Below are 12580 nucleotides of genomic sequence, written 5' to 3'. Positions count from 1 at the left end.
GACAGCCCTCTCAGCCCAGGAATTAGTCTGGCGAGCCTTCGTTGCAGCACCGCTAAGGCAGAGTTTACCCCTCTCGTTGGCGAGGGGCAATTAAGGAGTCCCATCCATCAGTGGTTGCATAATCTGCCAACATATTTGCAGAAAGAGCAGGGGCACAGGGCAGACGAATGGCTCAGAAGCCGTCCTCTCGCATTTCGGCCACCGCTTCGAGCGGGCAACATCGAGAGTCTCCGCCCCCCCAGGTCAAAGGCCAGCCTGTTGCTCTTTCCAACAAGCTCACGTTGGCACAGGCCACCAGGTGCAGCGTCGTGTGGGTGATGGACGTGCACCAGAACCAGGGGCTTGAAAATTTACAGCAGTCGTGGAGGAGGCCCCAGCAATGCGAAGGGTACACAGTCGTCCGTGCAGAGATGGGGCCTCCCACTCTGGCCGTTGTCCTTTAATTTAATCCTCACACAGCCACGTACACACTCCCCTATCACTGACTCTCCCCACCCATTTAATCCTCCCACAGCCCATGTACACACTCCATCACTGACTCTCCCCACCCATTTAATCCTCCCACAGCCCATGTACACACTCCCCTATCACTGACTCTCCCCACCCATTTAATCCTCCCACAGCCCATGTACACACTCCCCTATCACTGACTCTCCCCACCCATTTAATCCTCCCACAGCCCATGTACACACTCCCCTATCACTGACTCTCCCCACCCATTTAATCCTCCCACAGCCCATGTACACACTCCCCTATCACTGACTTTCCCCACCCATTTAATCCTCCCACAGCCCATGTACACACTCCCCTATCACTGACTCTCCCCACCCATTTAATCCTCCCACAGCCCATGTACACACTCCCCTATCACTGACTTTCCCCACCCATTTAATCCTCACACAGCCCATGTACACACTCCCCTATCACTGACTCTCCCCACCCATTTAATCCTCCCACAGCCCATGTATACACTCCCTTATCATCGACCATGTCGTGCTGCCCTCTCACCCAAACAGCCTGGCTGGCCGCTCCCATCACCTGTGCCCAACCCCCTCCCCGGTTCGCGACCCCTCCCCTCCCCCGTGCCCCCAGACACCTCCCTCGCCCAACCCCGTTTGCTCACCTCACGTTTGCTCCTGCCACCGGTGCTGCGGTTCGGGCTGCCGCTGTCGCTCCGCAGCCTCCCGCCGGGCTTCTCCGGGGAGGCCGAGCGGCCCCGGGCCGGGGAGGGTTTGGGAGCCGCTTCTGCCGTCCGACCTTCGGCCTCTGACCTCGCGGCCGGCCGGGGTGAAAGGCTGGCCGCGGGCGGTGCCGGGGGGGCTTTGGGGGCGGCCCGCGGGCTGCGGGACCTGCGGGAGGAAAAACAAAAAGAAAAGGCCGGTCAGAACACGGACCGCTTGGTCCTCTCGTCAACCCGCCCGCCCGCCCAAGGCTCGCCCCCCCCACCCGCCCCTCCTGCAGTGCAGACAAGGTGGAAATCGCCCACCATTAGTGACACGGTAACTGCCCTCCTTACCCACACACGAGCCCAGGGAGCCAGCGTCGGAGGGATCTTCTGCCAGGGTGGCATCCACTCTCCAATGGTGAGCAGCAAGAAACCGCTCCCCCTGTAATCCCTCACCCTGAAGTCTCCTTCCACCAGCTGAGATTAGGTAACTCAGCACTAGGCCAGGGGAGTAGAGCTTGGGGGCTTTCCTGCTGCATGTCACCAGGTGAGCTTAAACACAGAAGAAATAGGAGCAGGAGTCGGCCATTCGGCCCCTGGGGCCTGCTCCGCCATTCAATAAGACCACGGCTGATCTGATCATGGACTCAGCTCCACTTCCCCGCCCGCTCCCCATAACCCTTCACTCCCTTATCGCTCAAAAATCTGTCTATCTCCACCTTAAATATATTCAATGACCCAGCCTCCACAGCTCTCTGGGGCAGAGAATTCCACAGATTTACAACCCTCCGAGAGAAGAAATTCCTCCTCATCTCAGGTTTAAATGGGCGGCCCCTTATCCTGAAACTATGCCCCTTAGTTCTCGATTCCCCCACAAGGGGAAACATCCTCTCTGCATCTACCCTGTGAGCCCCCTCAGTATCTGAAATGTTTCAATAAGATCACCTCTCATGCTCCTAAACTCCAATATGGAAAGGCCCAACCTCCTCTTTATGTCAACCCCTTCATCCCAGGAATCAACCTGGTGAGCCCTTCTCTGAACAGCCTCCAATGCAAGTATATCCCTCCTTAAATACGGAGACCAGAACTGCACGCAGTACTCCAGGTGTGGCCTCACCAATACCCTGTACAGTTATCTGCTTTTATACTCTATCCCCCTTGCAATAAAGGCCAACATGCCATTGGCCTTCCTGATCACTTGCTGAACCTGCAGACTGACTTTGTGCTTCTTGTACAAGTACCCCCAGATCCCTCTGCACGGCAGCACTTTGTAATCTCTCCCCATTTAAATAATATTTGCTTTTTTATTTTTCCCACCAACTGAGATCAACTGACCCAGCACTAGGCCGCAGATGGAGCCTGGGCCTTTCCTGCTCTGCGCGCGCGGGGGCTCACTGCCGCAGGTACTATTTGGGCCACGGGGAAGGGTGCCCTGGGGATCCAGTTATTGTTTACCGCCCTCCTGCAAGTCACCGCCTTCCACGGGGGGGGGGGGGGGGGGGGAGGGAGGCAAATAGCTGATCGGGTTGAACTCGCTCATGCCTGCGCGATCGAATGTGCACAACCTCAAATGTTGGGCACAGCAGGGGGGCTAAGCTTAATCCAGCGCCGTTCAATGCAATCGGAGAGAGAGAGAGAGAGAGAGAATCTTACCTGCTCCGCGACGGGGAGGAACTCCCGGAGGAAGAGGAATTCTGCGAGGTGGATGAGCTACAGCCTCTCCGATGTTTGCGCGGTGGAGAATGGCTTGGGCTCCTGCGAGACAAAGAGTGGCAGATAAATTTAGATACTGCTCTTTTCCAGAACACTGCCCAAAAAGTAGCATCAATGTGACGAGGGTGGTGGGGCGGCTGAGATTGTAACGTCACGTGGAGTTCGGGGGCTTGGGTCATGGGGATTGTAATGTTAGACCGAGAATCGGAGTTGGGTAATGGGGATTGTAATGTTAGACCGAGAATCGGAGTTGGGTAATGGGGATTGTAATGTTAGACCGAGAATCGGAGTTGGGTAATGGGGATTGTAATGTTAGACTGGGATCAGGGGATGGGTAATGGGGATTGTAATGTTAGACCGAGAATCGGAGTTGGGTAATGGGGATTGTAATGTTAGACTGGGATCGAGGGATGGGCAATGGGAATTGTAATGTTAGACTGGGATCAGGGGATGGGTAATGGTGATTGTAATGTTGACAGACTGAGGGATGGGTAATGGAGATTGTAATATTAGACTGAGATCGAGGGATGGGTAATGGGGATTGTAATGTTAGACTGGGATCAGGGGATGGGTAATGGGGATTATAATGTTAGACTGAGATCGAGGGATGGGTAATGGGGATTGTAATGTTAGACTGGGATCAGGGGATGGGTAATGGGTATTGCAATGTTAGACTGGGATCGAGGGATGGGTAATGGGGATTGTAATGTTAGACTGGGATCAGGGGATGGGTAATGGGGATTGTAATGCTCGACTCAGATCCCAAATTTGCTCTCCATCAATTTGTGCTTGGGGATTTGGGGGGGAATTTCAGATTCTCCGTTCCTAGTGGCCATACTGCTTCCTCACGGCGTTAAATCAACCGGGAATACACCCAATGCGGCTTGAAGAGCAGGGACACAGGAAGACACAGATTAATCCAGGACCGTCAGCACGGATCTGTTAAGGGAAGGTCGTGTCGGACCAGCTTGATTGAATTTTTTGGGGAGGTAACGGGGGGGGGGGGGGGGGGGGGCGGAGGATGGGTGGGTCAATGAGGGCAGTGTGTCTGATGTAGTGCATATGCATTTTTGCAAGGCTTTTGACAAGGTCCCACATAGCAGCCTGTCTCTGAATCATAGAAAAATTACGACGAAGAAACAGTCCATTCGGCCCATCGTGTCCGTGCCGGTCAAAACAGCTAGCCTGCCTAATCCCACCTTCCAGCAGCAGATCCGTAGCCCTGTAGGTCACGGCTCTTTAAGTCCAAGTCCTTTTTCAATGTGGTGAGGGTTTCTGCCTCGACTACTCATCCAGGCAGCAAGTTCCAGGCCCCCACCACCACGCTCCGGCTGAAATTTTTGTTGATCGCCCACGAGAAACCCGCTTCTCCCCCGCTGGGTGGTGGCGTTTCCGGCGGGATCTTGTCTCCCTCACCGGCCGGACCAGGCAGCGGGAGCACAAAGCCCATTCGGCCTGGAGGGGCCGGCAAGTGTTCCTTCAGAAACGTTTCCTGGAAATGTTGAAGGGCAAAGTCTCACCTCTTTCTCTTCTTGTCCTTCGACGCACGTTTACTCTTGGGGCTGCTGGACCTGTGGAGAATCAGTCGGAAAGTCAGATTGCCGTCCCCTTCTGAGGGAGCGCCGCACTGTGGGAGGGGCAGTACTGAGGGAGCCCCGCACTGTCGGAGGGGCAGTACTGAGGGAGCGCCGCACTGTCGGAGGGGCAGTCCTGAGGGAGAGCTGCACTGTCGGAGGGGCAGTCCTGAGGGAGTGCTGCACTGTCGGAGGGGCAGTACTGAGGGAGAGCTGCACTGTCGGAGGGGCAGTACTGAGGGAGCGCCGCACTGTCGGAGGGGCAGTACTGAGGGAGTGCTGCACTGTCGGAGGGGCAGTACTGAGGGAGAGCTGCACTGTCGGAGGGGCAGTACTGAGGGAGCGCCGCACTGTCGGAGGGGCAGTACTGAGGGAGTGCCGCACTGTCGGAGGGGCAGTACTGAGGGAGTGCCGCACTGTCGGAGGGGCGGTGCAGAGGGAGTGCTGCACTGTCGGAGGGTCAGTACTGAGGGAGTGCTGCACTGTCGGAGGGGCAGTACTGAGGGAGCGCCGCACTGTCGGAGGGGCAGTACTGAGGGAGTGCCGCACTGTCGGAGGGGCGGTGCAGAGGGAGTGCTGCACTGTCGGAGGGTCAGTACTGAGGGAGTGCTGCACTGTCGGAGGGGCAGTACTGAGGGAGCGCCGCACTGTCGGAGGGGCAGTACTGAGGGAGTGCTGCACTGTGGGAGGAGCAGTACTGAGGGAGCGCTGTACTGTCGGAGGGGCAGTACTGAGGGAGCGCCGCACTGTCGGAGGGGCGGTGCAGAGGGAGTGCCGCACTGTCGGAGGGGCAGTACTGAGGGAGCGCCGCACTGTCGGAGGGGCAGTGCTGAGGGAGCACCGCACTGTCGGAGGGGCAGTACTGAGGGAGCGCCGCACTGTCGGAGGGGCGGTGCAGAGGGAGCGCCGCACTGTCGGAGGGGCAGTACTGAGGGAGCGCCGCACTGTCGGAGGGGCAGTACGGAGGGAACACCGCACTGTCGGAGGGGCAGTACTGAGAGAGCGCCGCACTGTCGGAGGGGCGATGCAGAGGGAGCGCCGCACTGTCGGAGGGGCGATGCTGAGGGAGTGCCGCACTGTCGGAGGTGCCGACTTTCGGATGAGACGTTAAACCGAGAGCCTGTCGGGTGGGACATAAAAGATCCCATGGGACACTGTTGGATCATCAGGGGGAGTTCTCCCCAGCGTCTTGGGGCCAATGTTTATCCTTCAGCCAACATCACTAAAAGGCAGATTATCTTTTTCCCCAGTAAGAATTGGCTAAACACTTGAACGGAAAACATTTACAGGGCTGTGGGGAAAGAGGTGAGTGGGACGAACTCGATCGCTCCATCAAAGGGTCGGTACAGGCGCAGTGGGCCAAATGGCCCCCTTCTGTGCCGTAAATTTCGATGAAAAACTGCTTCTCCACATAAGAGTCTGCTAATTAGAGCCAGATTTTGATTCCCCACTTGCCGAGCACACTTACTCGGTCACTGTGCAATGCTCCGCTTTTCCCGGTTGAATTCCGCCAGCTATTTTGTCCAGCTACACCCTTCTGCAAATCTTATGACTGCATTGCTTCGAGTTTACAGTACAGCAAACAGACCATTCAGCCCAACTGGTCCATTTCTGCTCCACACGAGCCTCCTCCCATCCCTCGTCATCTCACCCCATCACCATCTGCTTCTAATTCCTGTCTCCCGAATGTGTTTATCCGGCTTCCCCTTAAATGCACCGATACTATTCGGTTCGACCACTCCCTGTGGTAGCGAGTTCCACATTCTCACCGCTCTCTGGGTAAAGAATTCCTGATAGATTTATTCGTATCTTATATTACGCCCCCTACTTTTGGTCTCCCCCACAAGCGTAATCTCGATCTCCACTGCTCCCTGTTAACACACTGGTCTGTATAAATGGGTTACACCCTCCCAATAGAGGCACGCTTTGCACTTACCTATGCTTCTTCTTACTTTTAGACTTGGACTGAGACCTGCAAATCAAAAGGAAGAAAGATTCAAATGTGCGGAACGAGGAGGGCCCAGTACTTATACACAGAAACATAGAAAATAGGTGCAGGCCATTCAGCCCTTCGAGCCTGCACTGCCAGTCAATATGATCATGGCTGATCATTCACCTCAGTACCCCTTTCCTGCTTTCTCTCCATACCACTTGATCCCTTTAGCCGTAAGGGCCACATCTAACTCCCTTTTGAATATGTCCAATGAACTGGCCTCAACAACTCTCTGCGGTAGAGAATTCCACAGGTTCACAATTCTCTGAGTGAAGAAGTTTCTCCTCATCTCAGTCCTAAATGGCTTATCCTTAGACTGTGACCCCTGGTTCTGGACTTCCCCAACATCGGGAACATTCTTCCTGCATCTAACATGTCCAGTCCCGTCAGAATTTTGTAAGTTTCTATGAGATCCCCTCTCATTCTTCTAAATTCCAGTGAGTATAAGCCTAGCCGATAGTCTTTCCTCATGTCAGTCCTGCCATCCCGGGAATCAGTCTGGTGAACCTTCGCTGCACTCCCTCAGTAGCAAGAACGTCCTTCCTCAGATTAGGAGACCAAAACTGCACACAATACTCCAGGTGTCGTCTCACCAAGGCCCTTTACTACTGCAGTAAGACCTCCCTGCTCCTATACTCAAATCCCCTAGCTATGAAGGCCAGCATGCCATGTGCTTTCTTTACTGCCTGCAGCTCCTGATCGCATCTCTCACACGTCCCTCCAAACACTTCACGCGCAGAGAGCCATTCAGGATCAGCCGGTCTCGAGCCCCATTTCAGGACACGAGCCCCCATACTCCAGGCCGACACTCCAATGGTTCCCAGTAACTGAGGGACAACAATTCATTGTTTTTTTAGGGGCGAGGCCCAGTCAAAATACCGCACAGGCGCAACATTTCCTATTTAACAGCCGGCTGCGCGGGAAAGACAGACTTGCATTTATATAGCGCCTTTCACGATCACCGGACGTCTCAAAGCGCTTTGCAGCTAATGAAGTACTTTTGGAGAGTAGTCACTGTTGTAATGTGGGAAACACGGCAGCCAATTTGCGTACAGCAAGCTCCCACACACAGCAATGTGATAGTGACCAGATCATCTGTTTTTAGTTATGCTGATTGAGGGATAAATAGTGGGCCAGGACACAGAGGATAACTCTTCTTCGAAATAGTGCCATGGGATCTTTTACGTCCACTCGACAGGGCAGACGGGTCCTCGCTTTGAAGTCTCATCCGAAAGACGTCACCTACAACAGGGCAGCACTCCCTCAGCACTGCACTGGAGGGTCAGCCTAAATTTTGTGCACGCTCCTCTCTGGAGTGGGACTTGAACCCACAAACTTCTGACGCACTGAGCCACAGGGGCTCCGCAGAGCGCTGCTCGGGCACGCGTCTTGTCGGAAACATTGCTGAGGGAGTGCTACACTGTCAGAGGTGCCGTCTCTCAGGCAAGATGGTAAACAGAGGCCCCACAAACCACACACATTAGGGTTGTATTCCCGACAGTTTGGAAGGTTGGGTGGGGGAGGATCTGATTGGAGGTTTTCAGGATATTAAGGGGAACAGATAGGGTAGATAGAGAGAATCTATTTCTGCTGGTTGGGGATTCTAGGACTAGGGGGCATAGTCTAAAAATTAGAGCCAGACAATTTAATTGTTAATTTTAACCCGGAGATTGATAGCTTTGTTAACTAAAGGTATGAAAGGACCTGGGCCAAAGGCGGGTATATGGAGTTAGGTCACGGGTCAGTCACGAACTCATTGAATGGCGGAACAGCTCAAGAAGCTGAATGGGCCTCCTCTTGTTCCTGTGTAACAGGCTCGAGGGGCTGAATGGGCCTCCTCCTGTTCCTGTGTAACAGGCTCGAGGGGCTGAATGGGCCTCCTCCTGTTCCTGTGTAACTGGCTCGAGGGGCTGAATGGGCCTCCTCCTGTTCCTGTGTAACTGATTCGAGGGGCTGAAAGGCCTCCTCCTGTTCCTGTGTAACAGGCTCGAGGGGCTGAATGGGCCTCCTCCTGTTCCTGTGTAACAGGCTCAAGGGGCTGAAAGGCCTCCTCCTGTTCCTGTGTAACAGGCTCGAGGGGCTGAATGGGCCTCCCCCTGTTCCTGTGTAACAAGCTCGAGGGGCTGAATGGGCCTCCTCCTGTTCCTGTGTAACAGGCTCGAGGGGCTGAATGGCCCTCCTCCTGTTCCTATGTAACAGACTCGAGGGGCTGAATGGGCCTCCTCCTGTTCCTGTGTAACAGGCTCGAGGGGCTGAATGGCCCTCCTCCTGTTCCTGTGTAACAGGCTCGAGGGGCTGAATGGCCTCCTCCTGTTCCTGTGTAACAGGCTCGAGGGGCTGAATGGCCCTCCTCCTGTTCCTGTGTAACAGGCTCGAGGGGCTGAATGGCCTCCTCCTGTTCCTGTGCAACAAGCTCGAGGGGCTGAATCGCCTCCTCCTGTTCCTGTGTCTTTCCCCCTCCACCGCCCCCCTCCACCGGTCTAATGTTCGCGTACATTTTTTATTTGGGTGCGCGGTCCCTTTAAGGAGCCGCAGGGGCCCGTTCAAAATAACACGAATGAGCGGTTTTCCCGATTCAGAAGCCGCTGAGGGTTCCTTCTCGTTACCGTGTCAAACAAGGTGGCCATTTTGGGTGGGGGAAAAGAGAAGGGTGAGGGAACGGGGTAGGACCCGAGATGAGGAGAAATTTCTTCACTCAGAGGGTGGTGAACCTGTGGAATTCTCTACCACAGAAGGCCGTGGAGGCCAAGTTACTGAATATATTTGAGGGGGAGATCGATAAGATTTCTAGACACAAAAGACATCACTGGGTATGGGGAAAAAGTGGTCATTGAAACCAAACATGCAGGTGCAGCAAGTGGTTAGGAAGGCAAATGGTATGTTGGCCTTCATTGCGAGAGGATTTGAGGACAGGAGCAAGGATGTCTTACTACAGTTAGACAGGGCCTTGGTGAGTCCACACCTGGAGTATTGAGTGCAGTTTTGGACTCATTAGGTAAGGACTGGGAACACACGGCAGACACTCGGAGGGTGGTGAACCTGTGGAATTCTCTACTCCAGAAGGCTTTGGAGACCAAGTCACTGAATATATTTAAGAGGGATAAGGGGTTATGGGGAGCAGGCAGGGGAATGGAGCTGAGTCCATGATCAGATCAGCCATGATCTTATTGAATGGCGGAGCAGGCTCGAGGGGCCGAATGGCCGACTCCTGCTCCTGTTTCTTCATCATAGGCAGTCCCTCGGAATCGAGGAAGACTTGCTTCCACTCTTAGTATGAGTTCTCAGGTGACTGAACAGTCCAATACAAGAACCACAGTCCCTGTCACAAGTGGGACAGACAGTGGTTGAGGGAAGGGGAGGGTGGGACTGGTTTGCCGCACGCTCCTTCCGCTTGGTCTCTGCATGCTCTCGGCGATGAGACTCGAGGTGCTCAGCGCCCTCCCGGATGCACTTCCTCCACTTAGGCCGGACTGGTCTTTGGCCAGGGACTCCCAGGTGTCAGTGGGGATATTGCACTTTATCAGGGAGGCTTAGAGGGTGTCCCTTGTAACCTTTCCTCTGCCCGCCTTTGGTTCATTTGCCGTGAAGGAGCTCAGAGTAGAGCGCTTGCTTTGGGAGTCTCGTGTCGGGCATGCAGACTACGTGGTCTGCCCAGCGGAGCTGATCGAGTGTGGTCAGTGCTTCATTACTGGGGATATTGGCCTGGACGAGGACGCTGATGTTGGTGCGTCTGTCCTCCCAGGGGATTTGCAGGATCTTGCGGAGACATCGCTGGTGATATATCTCCAGCGACTTGAGGTGTCTACTGTACATGGTCCATGTCTCTGAGCCATACAGGAGGGCGGGTATCACTGCAGCCCTGTAGACCATGAGTTTGGTGACAGTTTTGAGGGCCTGGTCTTCAAACACTCTTTTCCTCAGGCGGCCAAAGGTTGCGCCGGAGGCGGTGTTGGATCTCATCAGCAATGCCTGCTCTTGTTGATAGGAGGCTCCCGAGATATGGGAAGTGGTCCACGTTGTCCAGGGATTTATGTTCTGATGAAAAGGCGGGAATATGGTGCCGAGAGAGAGAATTGGCCGTGATCATGTTGCATGGCGGCGCAGGCTCGAAGGGCCGCTTGGCCGACTCCTGCACCTATTTCTCATGAAAAAGGCGGGAAAAGGCTTCGCTGTACCTGCTCTTCTTCTTTGAGCTCTTTTTCTTCTTTTCCTTCGAGCGGGCCGACGGACTCTCGGATCTGAAGGCCACAAAGAGAAACAGCGACACGTTACAACCCGTCGGGAGAGCGGCTCGACCGTTAACACATGCCCGGCGGGCTGAGGCGCCTGGCAAACACAGCGCGGTGGGACCGGGGGAGGGGAGGGGGGGGGGGGGGGCAGGGGTCGGTGGGCACGGTCGATAGGGCGCGTCATTACTCGGCAGCGTGTCTCACTAACCCCACCCCCGCACGCCAGCAAAGGGGGGGCAGCAGGGCTGGCTGTAGCCGGGGGTACCGGCGGCAGAACTGGGGTGAGGGGCATGGTGCCAGGGCTGCAGCTTCCCTTTTACCCCCTCGCCACCACCGAAAGAGACGGGCGCAACTTGAAAGAAGTGAGGGGGGGGGGGGGGGTTGAAATAAGGAGGACTGCTTCCCGCTTCTGAAACCTCCCCCTCCTTCCGTCGTAAGAGAGAGGGATGAACTTGGCAGAGTGTATAAACTGCCCGGCAAGTCTCTGTCCTGCCCCCATGAATCCCCCCCCCACCTTACTTCCACCCCCCCCGCCCCGGTATTCTGTTATCAGGAGTAACATACACCTTTATTTTGTAATATACACAAGTGGGAGGGCAGTGAAAGAAAGACTTACATTTATATAGGGCCTTTCATGACCCCCACCACCCCCCCCCCCGCCCGGACGTCCCAAAGCCCTTCACAGCCAAGGAAGTACTTTTTTTTTTTGAAGGGTAGTTCACTGTTGCGACGAAGGAAACGCGGCAGCCAATTTGCGCACAGCAAGCTCCCACAAACAGCAATGCGAGAATGACCAGATCACCTGTTGGGAGTGAAGTTGGTTGAGGGAGAATTATCGGCCCCCGGGACTCCGGGGAGAACTCCCCCTCTGCGAAACGGAGCGGCGGGACCGTGTGCATCTACCCGAGAGAGAGCAGGGCGGGGCCTCGGTTGAACGTCTCATCCGACAGTGCGGCACGCTCCCTCAGCACGGCACTGGAGGGTCAGCCCGGACTTTGTTGTGCTCAAGTCTCTGGAGCGGCACTTGAGCCCACGACCTGCTGACCGAGAGGCGAGAGAGCTGCCCGCTGAGCCACGAGTGACATCAGGAGTGGGGGGATAATAAAGTCCTCATTATGCGCTGTACAGTGGGTGGGGGGGAGGCAGCGATGGGTGATAATGTCTCCAGCAATACTTGGCACCCTAGGAGGGGCAGACTGGCGTGTGGGGGAAGGGAGGGCGCGCCCCAACATGCGGGGCGCATTGATTGGTCGAGAGGGGGCGGGCAGGGAAGTTAGAACGAAGAGACGATATTGGGTGTCGGGGGAACTCCGACACGGCCGAACCTTCCCTGTGATACTCCTTCCAAACCATGTGCTTCCTTGGTGTGTTCCTGGGTTTAAATCCAGACTCACCGCCCCCGACTCCTTCCCTTCTTCTTCTTCTTCTTTTTGGGTGAAGGCGATCGCGAGCGGGTGGGCTCTCGGACAAAGCTGGGGAAGGCGAAGGGAAAGGGGGGAAGGAGAGGTTAAACGGATCGCCTGGCCTGCGACTCATCGATACAAGCGTTTAACAAGGCAGCTCGCTGGGCGATCGCTCTTAGGTTAAAGCAGTACCCAGGGTCTCGAGTCAGAAACATGCAAGTGCAGGAAGCAGAGAGAGAGAGAGAGAGAGAGAGAGAGGGGGGCAGAGAAGAGGGGGGGCAGAGAGAGAGAGAGAGAGGGGGGGGCAGAGAGAGAGAGAGAGAGAGGGGGGGGGGGCAGAGAGAGAGAGAGAGAGGGGGGGGCAGAGAGAGAGGGGGGGCAGAGAGAGAGGGGGGGGCAGAGAGAGAGGGGGGGCAGAGAGAGAGGGGGGGGCAGAGAGAGAGGGGGGGGCAGAGAGAGAGGGGGGGGGCAGAGAGAGGGGGGCAGAGAGAGGGGGGCAGCGA

The 12580-nt window shown here is 55.7% G+C and overlaps 1 protein-coding gene across 1 annotated transcript in view; it reads right to left on the bottom strand.

The window, feature by feature from the left end:
• The window catches only part of srrm2 (serine/arginine repetitive matrix 2), a 79358-nt gene that overhangs the window by 22552 nt on the left and 44226 nt on the right, over window positions 1–12580 (bottom strand). The window contains exons 5-10 of the mRNA XM_070872123.1: window positions 12069–12146; window positions 10621–10683; window positions 6389–6424; window positions 4399–4449; window positions 2819–2920; window positions 1124–1349 (exon numbers count right to left, since the gene is read on the bottom strand). Coding sequence (XP_070728224.1) covers window positions 1124–1349; window positions 2819–2920; window positions 4399–4449; window positions 6389–6424; window positions 10621–10683; window positions 12069–12146 — 556 coding nt within the window. The remainder of the gene's footprint in view (window positions 1–1123; window positions 1350–2818; window positions 2921–4398; window positions 4450–6388; window positions 6425–10620; window positions 10684–12068; window positions 12147–12580) is intronic.

Source organism: Pristiophorus japonicus, unplaced genomic scaffold, assembly GCF_044704955.1.
Source record: "Pristiophorus japonicus isolate sPriJap1 unplaced genomic scaffold, sPriJap1.hap1 HAP1_SCAFFOLD_29, whole genome shotgun sequence".
NCBI classification, from domain to species: domain Eukaryota; kingdom Metazoa; phylum Chordata; class Chondrichthyes; family Pristiophoridae; genus Pristiophorus; species Pristiophorus japonicus.
This window is presented reverse-complemented; position numbering and strand designations above follow the sequence as displayed.